General features: G+C 43.7%; 1 protein-coding gene across 15 annotated transcripts in view; it reads left to right on the top strand.

Annotated features, from left to right (window-relative positions):
• MAGI2 (membrane associated guanylate kinase, WW and PDZ domain containing 2) overlaps positions 1 to 16,049 on the top strand; it is a 1,143,898-nt gene that overhangs the window by 1,034,562 nt on the left and 93,287 nt on the right. For all 15 annotated transcript variants that reach the window (XM_067468832.1, XM_067468841.1, XM_067468833.1 and 12 more), the window contains one exon: positions 2,184 to 2,432. In XM_067468832.1, coding sequence (XP_067324933.1) covers positions 2,184 to 2,432 — 249 coding nt within the window. The remainder of the gene's footprint in view (positions 1 to 2,183; positions 2,433 to 16,049) is intronic.

Raw genomic sequence — 16,049 nt, 5'->3', positions numbered from 1 at the left:
TTTGAATGCAATATTCCTGCTTCTTGGCAGGGGGTTGGACTGGATGGCCTATGAGGTCTCTTCCAACTCTTTGATTCTATGATTCTATGACTCAAGCCCCACCCCCTGGCTACATGCCTGACTACCATATAAGGAGTGTGTATTCCCTCCTCCCTTTTGGTTTAGACAAAGCCTTTCCTTTTAAGACCTAGGAATCCTACCACACTATCCCTTCAAGGTAGGCCCATTCCGTTACACCATGCTTGTCCATCTGAAATGTAAGAGTTCCATTTGTAACATGAGAATTAGTAAAAAGAAAGCAGTTGTCACAGACTTATTGAGGGCAGCATGTGTTTTTCAACAAACCAGAGTCTTAATCACAGTTCATTTCCAAGGAAACTATATTGTGAGATTTTAGACATATTAAACTCTCATGGTTCCATTGTCTACAGTGAGAGCAATGGTTCAAGAATTGGATAAAAAATAATGGGGAAGGAGGCAAACTTATGCAAGTTGAACAAATGATACAAAAAGAAAGAGCGACGGGAGGATACCACAAGCTGAAAGGAATAACTAGCAAATTGTATAAGATAATAATTGATATTAAAGGGGGGGGGGATAAAGGACGTAACATTAAGAGAGATATGGGAGGAAGACCTAGGGATTAGAATAAAATAAGAGGATTGGGTACAATTATGGCAGTGTTTCTCAACCTTCCTAATGCCGTGACCCCTTAATACAGTCCCTCATGTTGTGGTGACCCCCAACCATAACATTGTTTTTGTTGTTACTTCATAACAGTCATTTTACTACTGTTATAAATCATCATTCATTGGACCAAACTGGGCACAAATATCCAATGCACCCACATGTAAATGCTAGTGGGGTTGGGGGAGGATTGATTTTGTAATTTGGGAGTTGTAGTTGCTGGGATTTATAGTTCACCTATAATCAAAGAGGATTCTGAACTGCACCAGCGATGGATTTGAACCTAATTTGCCACACAGAACTCCCATGACCAATAGAAAACACTGGAAGGATTTGGTGGGTATTGACCTTGAGTTTGGGAGTTGTAGTTCACCTATATCCAGAGAGCACTGTGGACTCACGCAATGGTGGATCTGGACCAAAGTTGGCACGAATACTCAGTATGCGCAAATGTGAACACTGGTGGAGCCTGGGGAAAATAGACCTTGACTTTTGGGAGTTGTAGTTGCTGGGATTTATAGTTCATTACAATCAATGAACATTCTGAACTCCACCAATGATAGAATTGGCTCAAACTTTCCATGACCATCAAAAAATACTGTGTTTTCTGATGACCTTTGGCGACCCGTCTGACACCCCTTCGCGACCCCCTCAAGGGTCCCGACCCCCAGGTTGAGAAACACTGAATTATGGGATCAAAGATATTTAAAGAACTTATCAATATGTATTAAAGAAAATTATTACGAATTGGTTTGGAAATGGTACTTAACACCAGTAAAGATTGCAAATATTTATAGGAATCCCACAAAAAAAATGTTGGAGAGGTTGCCAGGAGGTGGGTACATATATACATATGTGGTGGCAATGTAAAAATGTAAATGAATTTTGGAGGAAGGTATTTGGAGAGATAGAAGCTATAATGGATATGAAGATAGGGAAAAGTGCAAGCATTGCATTGTTGTCACTATATAATGTTAAGAAATTGGAAAAAAAACACAAAGATGCAATAGATAACGTGTTAACTGCAGCAAGATTACTGATAGCGAAGAATTGGGAAGGTAAAATAAACATCAATTGAATGGTATAAAGAATTACGGAAAATAGCAATAAATGATAAATTGACATGTAGGTTAAGAGTCAGGAAAGGAGTATGGGGGGAAAATGATTTTGATAAAGTTTGGGGGAAAATTATTGAGAAAGGCTTAAAAGAAGTAGATGGGAAATTACCTCCACAAGAAGAAATGGTATTTTGGAAAGAGAATGCAAATTGAAGTGGCTCGGAAGGGGGGGAGGGCACAGAGGTGGGGGGGGGGGAAGTATACAAGATATATATATATATACACTTTGGTTGATGTAATGAATTGAGGATGGAATATAAGATTATTGAAGGTACTGATGTATTGATGTATTCTAAGAAAACCAATAAAAATATTAGAAAAAAATTGATTAAATGAAGAATTTTTAAAAATCACAGTGCATTTCCTTTTTTTTTTCAGGAGAACCGTGTCCAGAGAATGGCAGGAGTCCAGGCTCTGTTTCAACACACCACAGTTCTCCTAGAAGCGACTATGCCACCTACACAAACAGCAACCATGCTGGATCAAGTAGCAATGCTACACCTCCAGAGGGCTTTGCTTCACACAGCATGCAGACGAGTGACGTTGTCATCCATCGCAAAGAGAACGAAGGCTTTGGTTTTGTTATCATTAGCTCCTTGAACAGGCCTGAATCAGGATCTACAATAAGTAAGTTAAATCTTTTTCCAAGTTTCTCTTGCGAATTTTATAAACTTCCCCCACTCAAAAAAAAAAAAACCCTATAAAAGTTTGTTTGCATGAGTATTTATTTATTTATTTATTTACAGCTTTTATATTCCGCCCTTCTCATCCCACAGGGGACTCAGGGTGGATTACAGTGTACACATATATGGCAAACATTCAATGCCAATTTTTCACATACAAACATATACAGACATACACAGAGGCTATTTAACTTTTTCTGGCCAGTAGGGGAGCTGTCGCTTTCCTTGTCCATCTGCGATGCTGATGAAGCACTTCCGCATTCCCCGCATGCTTCCCCGCTGGAATGCTTTTTGTTGGAGTCTTCTTTATGGCCTCATAAATCAGTTAATTTAGCCTCCCCACACTTTTTTTTAAGGTGGTACTTAATTTTCCTACTTGACAGATGCAACTGTCTTTCGGGTGCAAAGGTTGACAACAGGCTACACACAATTGGTTGGAAACCCACTCCAACCCGGGCTGGCTTTTTGGTCAGAGTGATCTTAATGCAGCTGACACTCAGCCAGCTGCACCACAATCCATAACTTATATACCATAAGTTTGCATACCATGCATACAAACAATCCAGCAGTCATGAAGTTAGACCCATTTAAATGTTCCTTGACCCAAGAGATTGATTCAAACAAATACGTTTGAATTCGAATTAGCCACATACAGAGCAAGAGCACTAAAATAAATGAAAATTAGTTGTAACTAACCTTCAATTTGAGAGGGTCATCTCCAAGTAGGATTTTGTATTCAGCCATCGGTTTAAAGGGTTCATGAACAAAACAGAAAACAGTGAATGGCTTTCTGTATTGTACAGGCGTATTTGTGAAGTTTGTTTCCAAGATACCAAATCCCCCCCGCCCTTAAAAAAAAAAAGAAAAATGAATTATAGGTGGCAGCACATGACTGGCTAGGAGCAGACAATTACGTACAGATCATAATTATCAAAATGTATCAGAAAACTACATTTTATAGCAAAATAATGAAATATTCTCAGCACATTTTTCCAATTCCTGTAAAATTTGTTCAGTTTAATTTGAGACCTGTTGGAAGCAAATGCCACATTGTAACCAAAAGGTTCAGATCCGTAATTTCTTCTTATGCAGTAAAACTAGATGGCTGCGTGCCAGCAGGTTGAGGGTGAATCCAGCAAAGACGGAGATCCTATGGCTGGGTCGACCGGGCAGTGGGGATATCCAGCTGCCTACCCTGGATAGCGAGGCGCTACGCCCGTCATCATTAGTAAAGAGTCTGGGAGTCCTTTTGGACCCTCTGCTGACGATGGAGGCCCAGGTCTCCGCCGTTAGCAGAACCGCCTTTTTTTCATCTGCGGCAGGCTAGACGGCTAACCCCCTACCTGTCCAGGGACGGCCTAGCTACGGTGATTCAGGCTACGGTCATCTCAAGACTGGACACCCTCTACATTGGCCTTCCTCTGTCGGTGATCCAGAAGCTCAAGTTGGTACAAAATGCAGCTGCTCGGCTTCTTGCAGGAATTCCGATGAGATGCCACATAACACCAATTTTACTGCAGCTGCACTGGTTACCAATTGAGCACCAGATCACTTTCAAAGTGATGGTACTAACCTTTAAGGCCTTGCATGGTCTGGGACCAATGTACCTGAGGGACCATCTCACCCCCTACCAACCCCAGAGATCCCTCCGTTCTGAGGACCAAGATGTATTGGAATTTCCCAGTGTCAAGACCTTGCGTCTAACAGCAACCAGACGCAGAGCCTTTACAGCAGTGGCACCATCACTCTGGAATACTCTGCCACCTGAAGACCGTGCCTTGCGGGACGTATCAGCTTTCCGCAGGGCATGTAAGACATACCTGTTTCGACAGGCCTTTGATTTTTGATATTGCTGTTTTTAAATTGTTTTAAATTGTTTTTAAATTGTGTTAGATTTTAGCCATTCTTGTAAGCCGCTCCCCTAGGGGAGTGGCAGCATATAAGTTCAAATAATAAATAAATAAATAAATATCTGGATGCCCTTAGATTTACTGCAAACTTTGTAGAGGCAGAATTTATTATTCTAAAGTCCCTTACCTGTCTAAGACCACAACATAAGAACAAATTAATCAATTGGACTACATATTATTTTTCCCAATTAAATTGTTGCATGCTGGGAGTGGAATCTGAATTAAAGCCCACACACCTAGGGAGAATTGGAGACACAATAAATATTCATGCAATCGTCTGGTTAACACATTGAATAGGACAGCTGTCTCTAGAGTATTGATTTCCGCAGTTTAGTGTTACTGGATTTCTGTTTACATTTTTCAAATATTGCAAGAAGTTATTGTCTGCCAGAGGATATAATAGATACAAGAGAGCTTAGAAGATTTCTTTCCTTTCCCCTTTCCAATTATTATTATTATTATTATTATTATTATTATTATTATTATTAACATTATTTATACCCCGCTAACATCTCCCGAAGGACTCGGTGCGGCTTACAAGAGGCCAAGGCCCAACACATCAATAAAACAACAGCATAACAAATACAACAATAAATAAACTCATAAAGCAAAGCAATAAACATTAAAACAATAACAATAAGCATTAGACAGTAACACCACGACGCATTTAAAAACTGAGGCCGGGCCAAATGTAATGAATAAAATTTAAAAAATGCTGGACATGACAGGTGAAATGGATAGGTATTTGGAGATAGGTGAGGTGTGCAGACAATCTCTAGTAAAGTGCATTTGGGAAATGATGCTAGGAGTTTCCTATTCTGGGAAGGCACACTGGAACAGCCACTTCTTCAAGCTCTTCCTAAATCCTGCCAATGTTGGGGCTTGTCTGATGTCCTTGGGGAGAGAGTTCCAGAGTCGGGGGGCCACCACAGAGAAGGCCCTGTCTCTCGTCCCCACCAAACGCGCTTGCGACGCAGGTGGGATTGTGAGCAGGGCCTCTCCAGATGATAGGAGAGATTGTGTGGATTCGTATATGCGGTCACGCAGGTAGGCGGGTCCCAAACCGTTTAGGGCTTTGTAAGTAAGCACCTGCACCTTGAATTGGAACCGGAAAATGAACGGCAGCCAATGGAGCTCCTTACACAGGAGGGTTGACCTCTCTCTGTAAGGAGCACCAGTTAACAACCTGGCCACCGTCCGTTGGACCAATTGGAATTTCCGGGCCGTTTTCAAGGGCAGCCCCACGTAGAGCACATTACAGTAGTCCAATCTGGAGGTGACCAAGGCATGGACCACTTGGCCAGATCACTTGCGACTTTTACCTACTATATAAGAAGAAATATGAGAAAGCAGGCAAGTGATTTTTTAAAAAATACAATCCCTCAAATGTTGAGAAAAATATGTATAGATCAGATGAAAAGACACTACACTTGTAAAAGTGAAACATTATTTGTCAGTGACACCAGCTTGTAATGATCAGTGTTGTCTCAGGGCATGCTGTGATATTAGCTGGAGCTCAGTAGGAGTTTAGTGATTTTCTGTCAAGAGAATTATTATTTTTGTTTAAACATACAAAGCCAAAAACAAAGAAAGGCACCATATTTTATCCGTCACCTCTTGCTTCTTCAGGCTTTCTATATGTAAATATTGGAGTCAACAAAGGTACCATCTTTCCTTTCTTGTACAATTTACCTTACATCAAACCATTTGGAAAGCTATGAAGTAAGGGACAAATTGAATAGTATCTGTAACCCTTGGGATATTTTTCACTATATATAATATATACCAAAGAGTTCACTCAAAACACCAAATTTGATAAAATAGTGAAGAGTAGAGACATCACACTGGCAACGAAGATCCGCATAGTTAAAGCAATGGTATTCCCCGTAGTCACCTACGAATGTGAGAACTGGACCATAAGGAAGGCTGAGCAAAGGAAGATAGATGCTTTTGAACTGTGGTATTGGAAGAAAATGCTGAGAGTGCCTTGAACCGCGAGAAGTTCCAACCAGTCCATACTTCAGTAAATAAAGCCCGACTGCTCATTGGAGGGAAGGATAGTAGAGGCAAAGATGAAGTACTTTGGCCACATCATGAGAAGAAAGGAAAGCTTAGAGAAGACAATGACGCTGGGGAAAATGGAAGGAAAAAGGAAGAGGGGCCAACAAGGGCAAGATGGATGGATGGGATCCTTGAAGTGACTGGATTGACCTTGAAGGAGCTGCGGGTGGTGATGGCCGACAGGGAGCTCTGACGTGGGCTGGTCCATGAGGTCATGAAGAGTCGGAAACGACTGAAAGAAATAAACAACAAACAGTTCGCATCTCCTCCATTGAGTGTAAGATAGTCATTATTTACTTTGTCCTCTCAGAGATAGAAAGTCGAATTCAAGGGTTTGTGGCTGATGATTGAAGCTACATCTCTCCAGTAGACTCTGCCCTTGCGCTATGCTACTCTGAGTATGCATGCCCGCTGTGGAACACATCTCACCACACTAAAACAGTGGATGTGGCTCTTAATGAGACATGCCGCATTATCATGGGGTGTCTGCGCCCTACACCACTGAAGAAATTACACTGTTTAGCCGGTATTGCACCACCTGACATCAGCCAGGAAGTAGCAGTGAAAGGACCAAGGCAGTGACATCTCCAGCTCATCCCTTGTTTGAGTATCAGCCAGCACGTCAATGACTTAAATCAAGAAATAGTTTTCTAAGATCTACAGAGACACTCGCTGGAACACCTCAGCAAGCGAGAGTCCAAAAGTGGCAGGCTCAAACCCAGAACCTCAATTAATGGCTGATACCAAATGAGAGACTCCCCCCTGGGCACACAGAAGACTGGGCACTTGGAAGGCACTGAACAGACTGCGCCCTGGCACCATGAGATGCAGAGCCAACCTTAAGAAATGGGGCTACAAAGTGGAGTCCATGATATACGAGTGCGGAGAAGAACAAACCACTGACCACTTTGGCCTAACCACTCCACCTTCTGTCTCCGGTCCCGGAGGAACGAATTGAATCATTTAAGGGCTAAACCTCGTACACCAGACATAGCCAATCGATGAATCAGCAAGTCATGTTCCACGGTGTCGAATGCAGCTGTGAGGTCCAAGAGTACCAATAGCGCTGATCCGCCTCGGTCTAATTGACAACGAATTTCGTCAGTAATAGCTACCAAGACAGTCCCTGTCCCATGACCTGAACGAAAGCCTGATTGAAAGGGGTCCAAACCCGCAGTCTCATCTAAGAATTGCTGTAGCTGTCCCGCCACTGTCCGTTCAGTCACCTTGCCTAAAAACGGAAGGTTTGAAACTGGGCGATAGTTACTAGGTATGGCGGCGTCTAGGCTTGGTTTTTACACCACATTCTTTGAGTGCCCCCACATTGCTGCAGAATTCTGCTCAGGCTGATATGAAAGATGAGAAAGAACAGAAGACTGCCTTTCTTTCTCCAGTTTGGACAATGGGGGAGAAATGGAGTGAGAGTGCATCTCACCTCTGCCTCTTTTCGCTGCCTCTATGCGGAATTGATCCATAGTTAACCCAGGTTTTGGCTCAAATTCTTTTTGTCAAATATGTTTCAACTTATATGTGAGTATATACTGTAAAAACTTTTTCCTAATCCTCAACCTTCTAAATTAGACTTTTGTTAAGTCCTGTGGTTGCAGTCTTACACCCCATGATCTGAGCCCTTTGGCACACAGAAATGTATAGCTGTGCAAGATAAAGGGAAGGGCAATTCCCACTAGTAATGTGCCGCTCACATTTTTTAAAATTCCTTTGAATCTCCTCTAAATTTCCAAAACAGCTTCAGATGCTGTGGCAGGCAAAGGAGTGCACTGCCAGGAAATGAAAGGATAAAAGACCCTTGTGGTTTCCAAAACTAAGTGCAAACCTCTCTCGATTGGAGGCCGGTTCTGCAGCTGACAGCTGAGATAATTGACAGCCAGGGGTCTTGTATGCTATAGAAAGACTGTGGGAGATCTGTCTAATGCAGAGTAGGAATTCATTAGCCTTGCACTAATGATATATGCTCATGAGTATTTGAGACTATGATTTACACTGTCAGTTTTCCATCCATTCCGAGAGATATATGTGGTTTATGGTTCTAGCAAGGAGCCCCCAGTGGCGCAGTGGGTTAAAGCCCTGTGCCGGCAGGAATGAACACCAACAGGTCGCAGGTTCGAATCCGGGGAGAGGCAGATGAGCTCCCTCTGGCAGCTCCAGCTCCATATGCGGGGACATGAGAGAAGCCTCCCACAAGGATGATAAAACATCAAATCATCTGGGCGTACCCTGGGCAACGTCCTTGCAGACGGCCAATTCTCTCACACCAGAAGCGACTTGCAGTTTCTCAAGTCACTCCTGACACGACAAAAAAAAATGGTTCTAGCTCCTTAAAATCAGAGCTAGGAGACTTCAACTGTACCCTCAGACAGAATGGCTGATGGACAAAGATTGTAGGCACTGCGGTCAAAAATTGCAGGAGAGCAAAACACCTCAAAGCCCTGCTTTAGACCTATGACTCTAAGTGGTTTTAGATTCCAGAATTCCAGCTTCGAACACAGAGTGCTTCTCTAGGACCTCATCAGATGGGGCTTCCTAGGACACTGCCGAACTGCAGCTTGGACATAGCCTGCCCAAGTCCATCACATGATGCAGGGCTACTTCTGGCGGGACTCTGTCCTGGCTCCGTCCTGGCTGTGTCTTGGCACTGCCCTGAGAACATGGGTGACTACAATGCTTGGTTGATCAAAAAAAAAAGGTTCAAACGCATTTCGGATGTAAGGGGCGCAGTTGGTTCAATTCAGAATTGAATTCTGAATTTTTCCCCCCAAAAATTCGGAACTTTCCGAAATTTCCAAATCGCTTCGTTAATGGCGAATGTGATTTCGTAATGTATGGGATTTCTAGTGTCTTCTTAGGCAACTCACAGCAAACAAAGAAAAAAAGAAACAGCCCTGCCCTTTTTGCCTTGGAAGATGATTTCACTACTTTGGGAAGGAGAGTTTGTGTTCAAAGAGTGGCTTGAATTGATGGGAGATCTAGTTCTTTTGAGGCAATGTGCAACACAAACTAAAAAACACTGAAGCCAGAGAGACCAGCCCCACGTAGAGTGCATTACAGTAGTCCAATCTGGAGGTGACTAAGGCATGGACCACCCTGGCCAGATCTGCCTTCATGAGGTACGGTCGCAGTTGTTGCACGAGTCTCAATTGTGCAAAGGCCCTCCCAGCCACCGCCGACGCCTGAGCTTCAAGCGAAAGTGATGAGTCCAGGAGGACACCCAAACTGCGGACCTGTGATTTCAGGGGGAGTGTAACCCCGTCCAGCACAGGTTGCCACCCTATACCTCGGTCTGGTTTACGATCGACCAGGAGGACCTCTGTCTTGTCAGGATTAATCTTCAGCTTTTTCTTCCTCATCCAGCCCACCATAGCGGCCAGGCACTCATCCAGCACCCGAGAGGCTTCCTTGGAGTTCAGTGGAAAAGAGTAATAGAGTTGCGTGTCATCTGCGTAGAGATGGCACCCAACTCCAAAACTCCAAAACTGGTTGGCTGGGAGGGGAGGCAAGGAGCCTTCCAGCTTCCCAGCAGGCTAGAGGACTGAAAATTTCTGACTCAATTCCTGAGTCATAACAAAAATGGTGTAGAAAGCTTCGGAAGAGCAAAGGGACTTCCGGGTTTTTAAAATGCTTCAAAATTGCTTCAAAAAGGTGACTTTAACGAAATTATTACGAGTAACGAGTAATCCGACACGGCTCTATCCATGCCTAGTGACTACCCATGTTCTCATATACCAAGCCGGTGGCAGACATGAAACGCCATAGGATAGTAAGGGGGAAATGTGGGGTGCTGCCTCTCTATTTCCTGACTGTTTCCTCAGTTGGCCCACAAATTCCCCTGCTTATGGACCCCCATAAAAGTACTATGAAAATTCCCTGCATCTGAAATCTACAGAAGAGCAGCTTGGCTTTATCTCTTACATGCATTTTTTTTACATGGGAATTTTTTTCAAAAAATGCTTTATATATTTTGAGACAAAAGCAAATAATAATAAATGAATCTATATAAATAAAAATGTAATGTTAGTTCATGCTACCATCAGAACTCAAACACCACTGGGGGAATTGACACCAAATTTGGACACAAGACACCGAACAGTCCAATTTATGTCCTCCACTCAAAAAAAATGATTTTGACATTTGGAAATTGTCGTTGCTGGGATTTATAGTTCACCTACAATCAAAGAGCATTCTGAACTACACCAATGATGGAATTCAACCAACACATGGCATACAGGACTTCCATGACCAACAGAACACACTGGAAGGGTTTGGTGGGCATTGACCTTGAGTTTGGGAGTTGTAGTTCACCTACATCCAGAGAGCACTGTGGACTCAAACAATGATGGATCTGGACCAAACTTGACACAAATATTCCATATGCCCAAATATGAACACAGATGGAGTTTGGAGGAAATAGACCTTGACATTTGGGATTTGTAGTTACTGGGATTTATAGTTCACTACAATTAAAGAGCATTCTGAAACCCACAAACGACAGAAATGGGACAAACTTCCCACACAGAACCCCCATGACCAACAGAAAATACTTAAGGCCATCCAGTCCAACTCTCTTCACCAGGGCAAGAAAATGTAATCAGAGCCCTCCTGACAAAGAGCCATCCAGTCATAAATATAGATAGATAGATATGATTCTCACACACACACACAGATATAGTATCACAGATTTGAAAGAGACCCTTAAAGAAGGACTATGATATGTTGCATGTTCCAGAGTAGGCAAACCAGACACTCTCCACATCAACACTGACAAAAAAACAACAAGAAATACTGTTTACTCACAAGCATAAAGGAATTACATATATTAGAAACCAACACTTTCTCATTATTTTCCAGATCACCAGACTGGGCCACAGCAATGCATGGCAGGGAACAGCTAGTTAGAGTATAAAAGCTTATAGGAGATTTAGTTACCTGTACATGTTTACTGGCATTTGCTTTTTTTTTTACAACCAAAAAGGGTCTCAAAGATTTTGTGGAGCTGCTTACTTTCCCCCCTTCTAACCACCTCTCAAAATGGCCCTTTCCAGCTGTTATTCCACCTTACCTTCAGAGGTAACACTATACGTCCCATTGTTATGATTCCACTTAACAGAGGGGAAAGTAGTTCAGAGATAGTAAGGAATGAGTGAAGAAAATGATCAGATGAAAAGGGATTAAGCAGCAGCTTCTCCTCAAAATTATTTCTGATCCTCTGCTCAAGACTGCATTTTGTGTGATCGCTCGTAGTTTTAAAAATGTAAGCCATGGGAAATATACATGCGACTGCATGTTATGTGCAATTTCTATCAGAATAACAGGAACTGCATAATAATATCATGCAAATTTGAGTGAAGAGGAAAGAGGAGACTGAGAAGATCACAAGGAAAGAAAAGAGGAAAGATAATAAGTTACAAGATTTAAAAATGGAGGAGAAACCACAGGATTTTTATAAATAATGAGCCAGGGAGACAGAAATCAGCCAAAGGGGAGCATAAAATTATAGTCTTATAGGTACTATTTATTTCTTTATTTATTTACTGCGCTTATATACCGCAATTCTCAGCCCAAGGGCAACTCATTGCGGTGTACAACATGGAAAAACAAGAGCAAATTACAAAACATAGTGTAAAATAATCCACAATTCATCATTATCAGAAAAACATCTTATCAAAACATCAACATTACTACAAAAGCCATTCTGAATCATCTCATCGTCAACCCACAATCCGATATCATGTCCGTTGTTCCATTCCTACGGTCAAATTACCAGTCATTGCACTTCTTGATCAAATGCCTTCTTAAACAGCCAGGTCTTTAACTTCCTGCGGAATATCAACAGGGATGTCCACAGGAAGGGTGTTCCACAGCCGAGGAGCCACCACCGAGAAGGCTCTATCTCTCGTCCCCACCAGCCGTGCCTGTGACGCAGGCGGGATCGAGAGCAGGGCCTCCCCGGAAGATCTGAAAATCCTCGTGGGCTCATAGGCCGAGAGGCGGTCAGTTAGGTATTTTGGGCCGGAACCGTTTAGGGCTTTATAGGCCAATGCCAGCACCTTGAATTGAGCCCGGTAGCAGATCGGCAGCCAGTGGAGCTGGTACAGCAGGGGAGTTGTATGCTCCCTGCGTCCCGCTCCTGTTAGTATCATGGCTGCCGCACGTTGGACCAGTTGAAGCTTCCGGGCCGTCTTCAAAGGCAACCCCACGTAGAGAAAGAAGTAGCTTGTCACTAATCTGAAAATACTTATGGGAAGGTCTGGACCAGGGGAGGCATTTCCCCGCATGTGGATTCTAGAGATAATTCAAGGAAATAGAATTTTAGCCTCTACAAAATACTCCATCCAAATTGCTTTTAATTCTAACTGCTCATTAAATCAATTTTTTGATAGATCAGGATGATTTTCAAAGTTTACTCTCTGTAACTGACACTTTTTTCCGTCCCACAAATATACATATTCAGCATTCTCATGATACAGTTTTCACAGGAAGGGACAGAGACAAAAACGCCATGTCAGAAGGATTTGGACATTGGTCACTAAAAAGGAGGTTTCATAGAATCATAGAATCAAAGAGTTGGAAGAGACCTCATGGGCCATCCAGTCCAACCCCTTGCCAAGAAGCAGGAATATTGCATTCAAATCACCCCTGACAGATGACCATCCAGCCTCTGTTTAAAAGCTTCCAAAGAAGGAGCCTCCACCACACTCCGGGGCAGAGAGTTCCACTGCTGAACGGCTCTCACAGTCAGGAAGTTCTTCCTCATGTTCAGATGGAATCTCCTTTCTTGTAGTTTGAAGCCATTGTTTCGCGTCCTAGTCTCCAAGGAAGCAGGAAACAAGCTTGCTCACTCCTCCCTGTGGCTTCCTCTCACATATTTATACATGGCTATCATATCTCCTCTCATCCTTCTCTTCTTCAGGCTAAACGTGCCCAGCTCCTCAAGCCGCTCCTCATAGGGCTTGTTCTCCAGACCCTTGATCATTTTAGTCGCCCTCCTCTGGACACATTCCAGCTTGTCAATATCTCTCTTCAATTGTGGTGCCCAGAATTGGACACAATATTCCATGTGTGGTCTAACCAAGGCGGAATAGAGGGGCTCATTCCTACTCTGTAACTACTATAGGTCATTATGCCTGTCTACTAATAGTATTGGAACTTATATCCTAGCAATTAAACTTCTAGACTGCATTTTCCTATTTAAATGTAATAATTAAAATGTGTAGCCTATTTTTGTGCAACAGCAGGCAAATGCACTGTTTATTTGTCATTGTACAATAAAGTGGCTTCTAGGAAACCAGAACATTAAATCAAATTACTGTTTGCTTAATTAAAATGCTTTCAAAAATAAAGCACTAGAAATTAATGAGAGGGAGTTAATTCTGTACTAAAAGCCATGCATCATTATCTTGTTGCTGAAAGAAAGCACAGTGAAAGCACTTTTTGTTTTGAAAACCTTAGCACATCAGCAAGTTTAAGAAGATGCATTTGATATTGGTTCAAAAAATGTTTCAGGCATGGAGGATAAGTTTAGTTAAAAGATTTAGGACCTTGCAGGTGGTGGCACTCCTCTTAAGGGGGAGATATGGAGATATGGAGTCATGCTACCCCTCTATTCTGCTTTGGTTAGACCACACCTGGAATATTGTGTCCAATTCTGGGCACCACAGTTGAAGAGAGATATTGACAAGCTGGAATGTGTCCATAGGAGGGCAACTAAAATGATCAAGGGTCTGGAAAACAACCCCTATGAGGAGCGGCTTAAAGAACTGGGCACGTTTAGCCTGTAGAAGGGAAGGCTGAGAGGAGACATGATAGCCATGTATAAATATGTGATGGGAAGGTATAGGGAGGAGGGAGCAAAGCTGCCCTGGAGACTAGGACACAGAACAATGGCTTCAAATCACAGGAAAGGAAATTCCATCTGAACATTAGGAAGAACTTCCTGACTGTGAGAGCTGTTCAGCAGTGGAACTCTCTACCCCGGATTGTGGTCGAGGCTCCTTCTTTGGAAGCTTTTAAACAGAGTCTGGATGGCCATCTGCTTTGAATGCAATGTTCCTGCCTCTTGGCAGGGGGTGGACTGGATGACCCAGGAGGTCTCTTCCAACTCTATGATTCTATGATTCTATCACTTCCCCACATGTGATGGTGAAACATCAGCTGTTGGCAAGGCGGGTTGCAGGACACTGGGATTGCCCTGCTGCCTCCTGATTTGCCACAGAGTCTTGGCAAATCTATCCAGAGGATCTCATCAATGCATCAGGTGAAAAAAAGGTGAAGGACAGGGACTGCTAGCTGAATTTTAGGAGACACAAAACTGCACATACCACGTAGCCCCAAACGTAAAACTCCTATGTAAGACACTTTTCCTTGGGTATAATGGAAGGCACATTAATGGGACAATCCAATCATGTTTTGTACAACCAGAGGACAGTCGTGTTTTGTACAACCAGAGGTTGTTTCCATCAGATGTGTATTCTCACATGTCTGAGGGGTTGGACTGGATGGCCCTCATCATATGTTCCAATTCTGGGAGACTCCTGTTCAACCCCACAACCTTTGTCTTGTGGGGTTCCTCAGGGTTCAATACTGTCTCCCATGTTGTTTAACATCTACATGAAGCCGCTGGGTGAGATCATCCGGAGTTTCGGAGTGCGATGTCATCTGTACGCGGATGATGTCCAACTCTGTCACTCCTTTTCACCTGCTACTAAGGAGGCTGTCGAGGTCCTGAACCGGTGCTTGGCCGCTGTGACGGTCTGGATGGGGGCGAACAAATTGAAATTGAATCCAGACAAGACAGAGGTACTCCTGGTCAGTCGTAAGGCCGAACAGGGTATAGGGTTACAGCCTGTGTTGGATGGGGTCGCACTCCCCCTGAAGACACAGGTTCGCAGTTTGGGTGTGATCCTGGACTCATCGTTGAGCCTGGAACCCCAGGTTTCAGCGGTGACCAGGGGAGCATTCGCACAGTTAAAACTCGTGCGCCAACTGCGCCCGTACCTTGGGAAGTCTGACTTGGCCACGGTAGTCCACGCTCTGGTTACATCCCGTTTAGACTACTGCAACGCTCTCTACGTGGGGTTGCCTTTGAAGACGGCCCGGAAGCTCCAATTAGTCCAACGCTCGGCAGCCATGGTGCTAACAGGAGCGGAGCGCAGGGAGCATACAACTCCTCTGCTGCACCAGCTCCACTGGCTGCCGATCTGCTACCGGGCTCAATTCAAAGTGCTGGCGCTGGCCTTTAAAGCCCTAAACGGTTCTGGCCCAACTTACCTATCTGAACGTATCTCAGCCTATCAGTCCACCAGGACCCTAAGATCTTCTGGGGGGGGGGGGCTGCTCTCTATCCCGCCTGCTTCACAGGTGCGGCTGGCGGGGACGAGAGACAGGGCCTTTTCTGTGGTGGCCCCGTGGCTATGGAACGCCCTCCCCATGGAGGTAAGATCAGCCCCCTCATTGATGGTTTTCCGGAAAAGACTAAAAACCTGGATGTTCGAGCAGGCGTTCGGTTAACTCAGTGCAATAAGTGTAGTGATTGAAGGACTGGCAATTTGGACGACGAAACTGGATCGCGATTTTAG

Source organism: Anolis sagrei, chromosome 5, assembly GCF_037176765.1.
Source record: "Anolis sagrei isolate rAnoSag1 chromosome 5, rAnoSag1.mat, whole genome shotgun sequence".
In the NCBI taxonomy this organism is placed as follows: Eukaryota; Metazoa; Chordata; class Lepidosauria; order Squamata; family Dactyloidae; genus Anolis; species Anolis sagrei.
The sequence above is the reverse complement of the archived record's forward strand: the minus strand, read 5'-3'. Positions and strand labels throughout refer to the sequence as shown.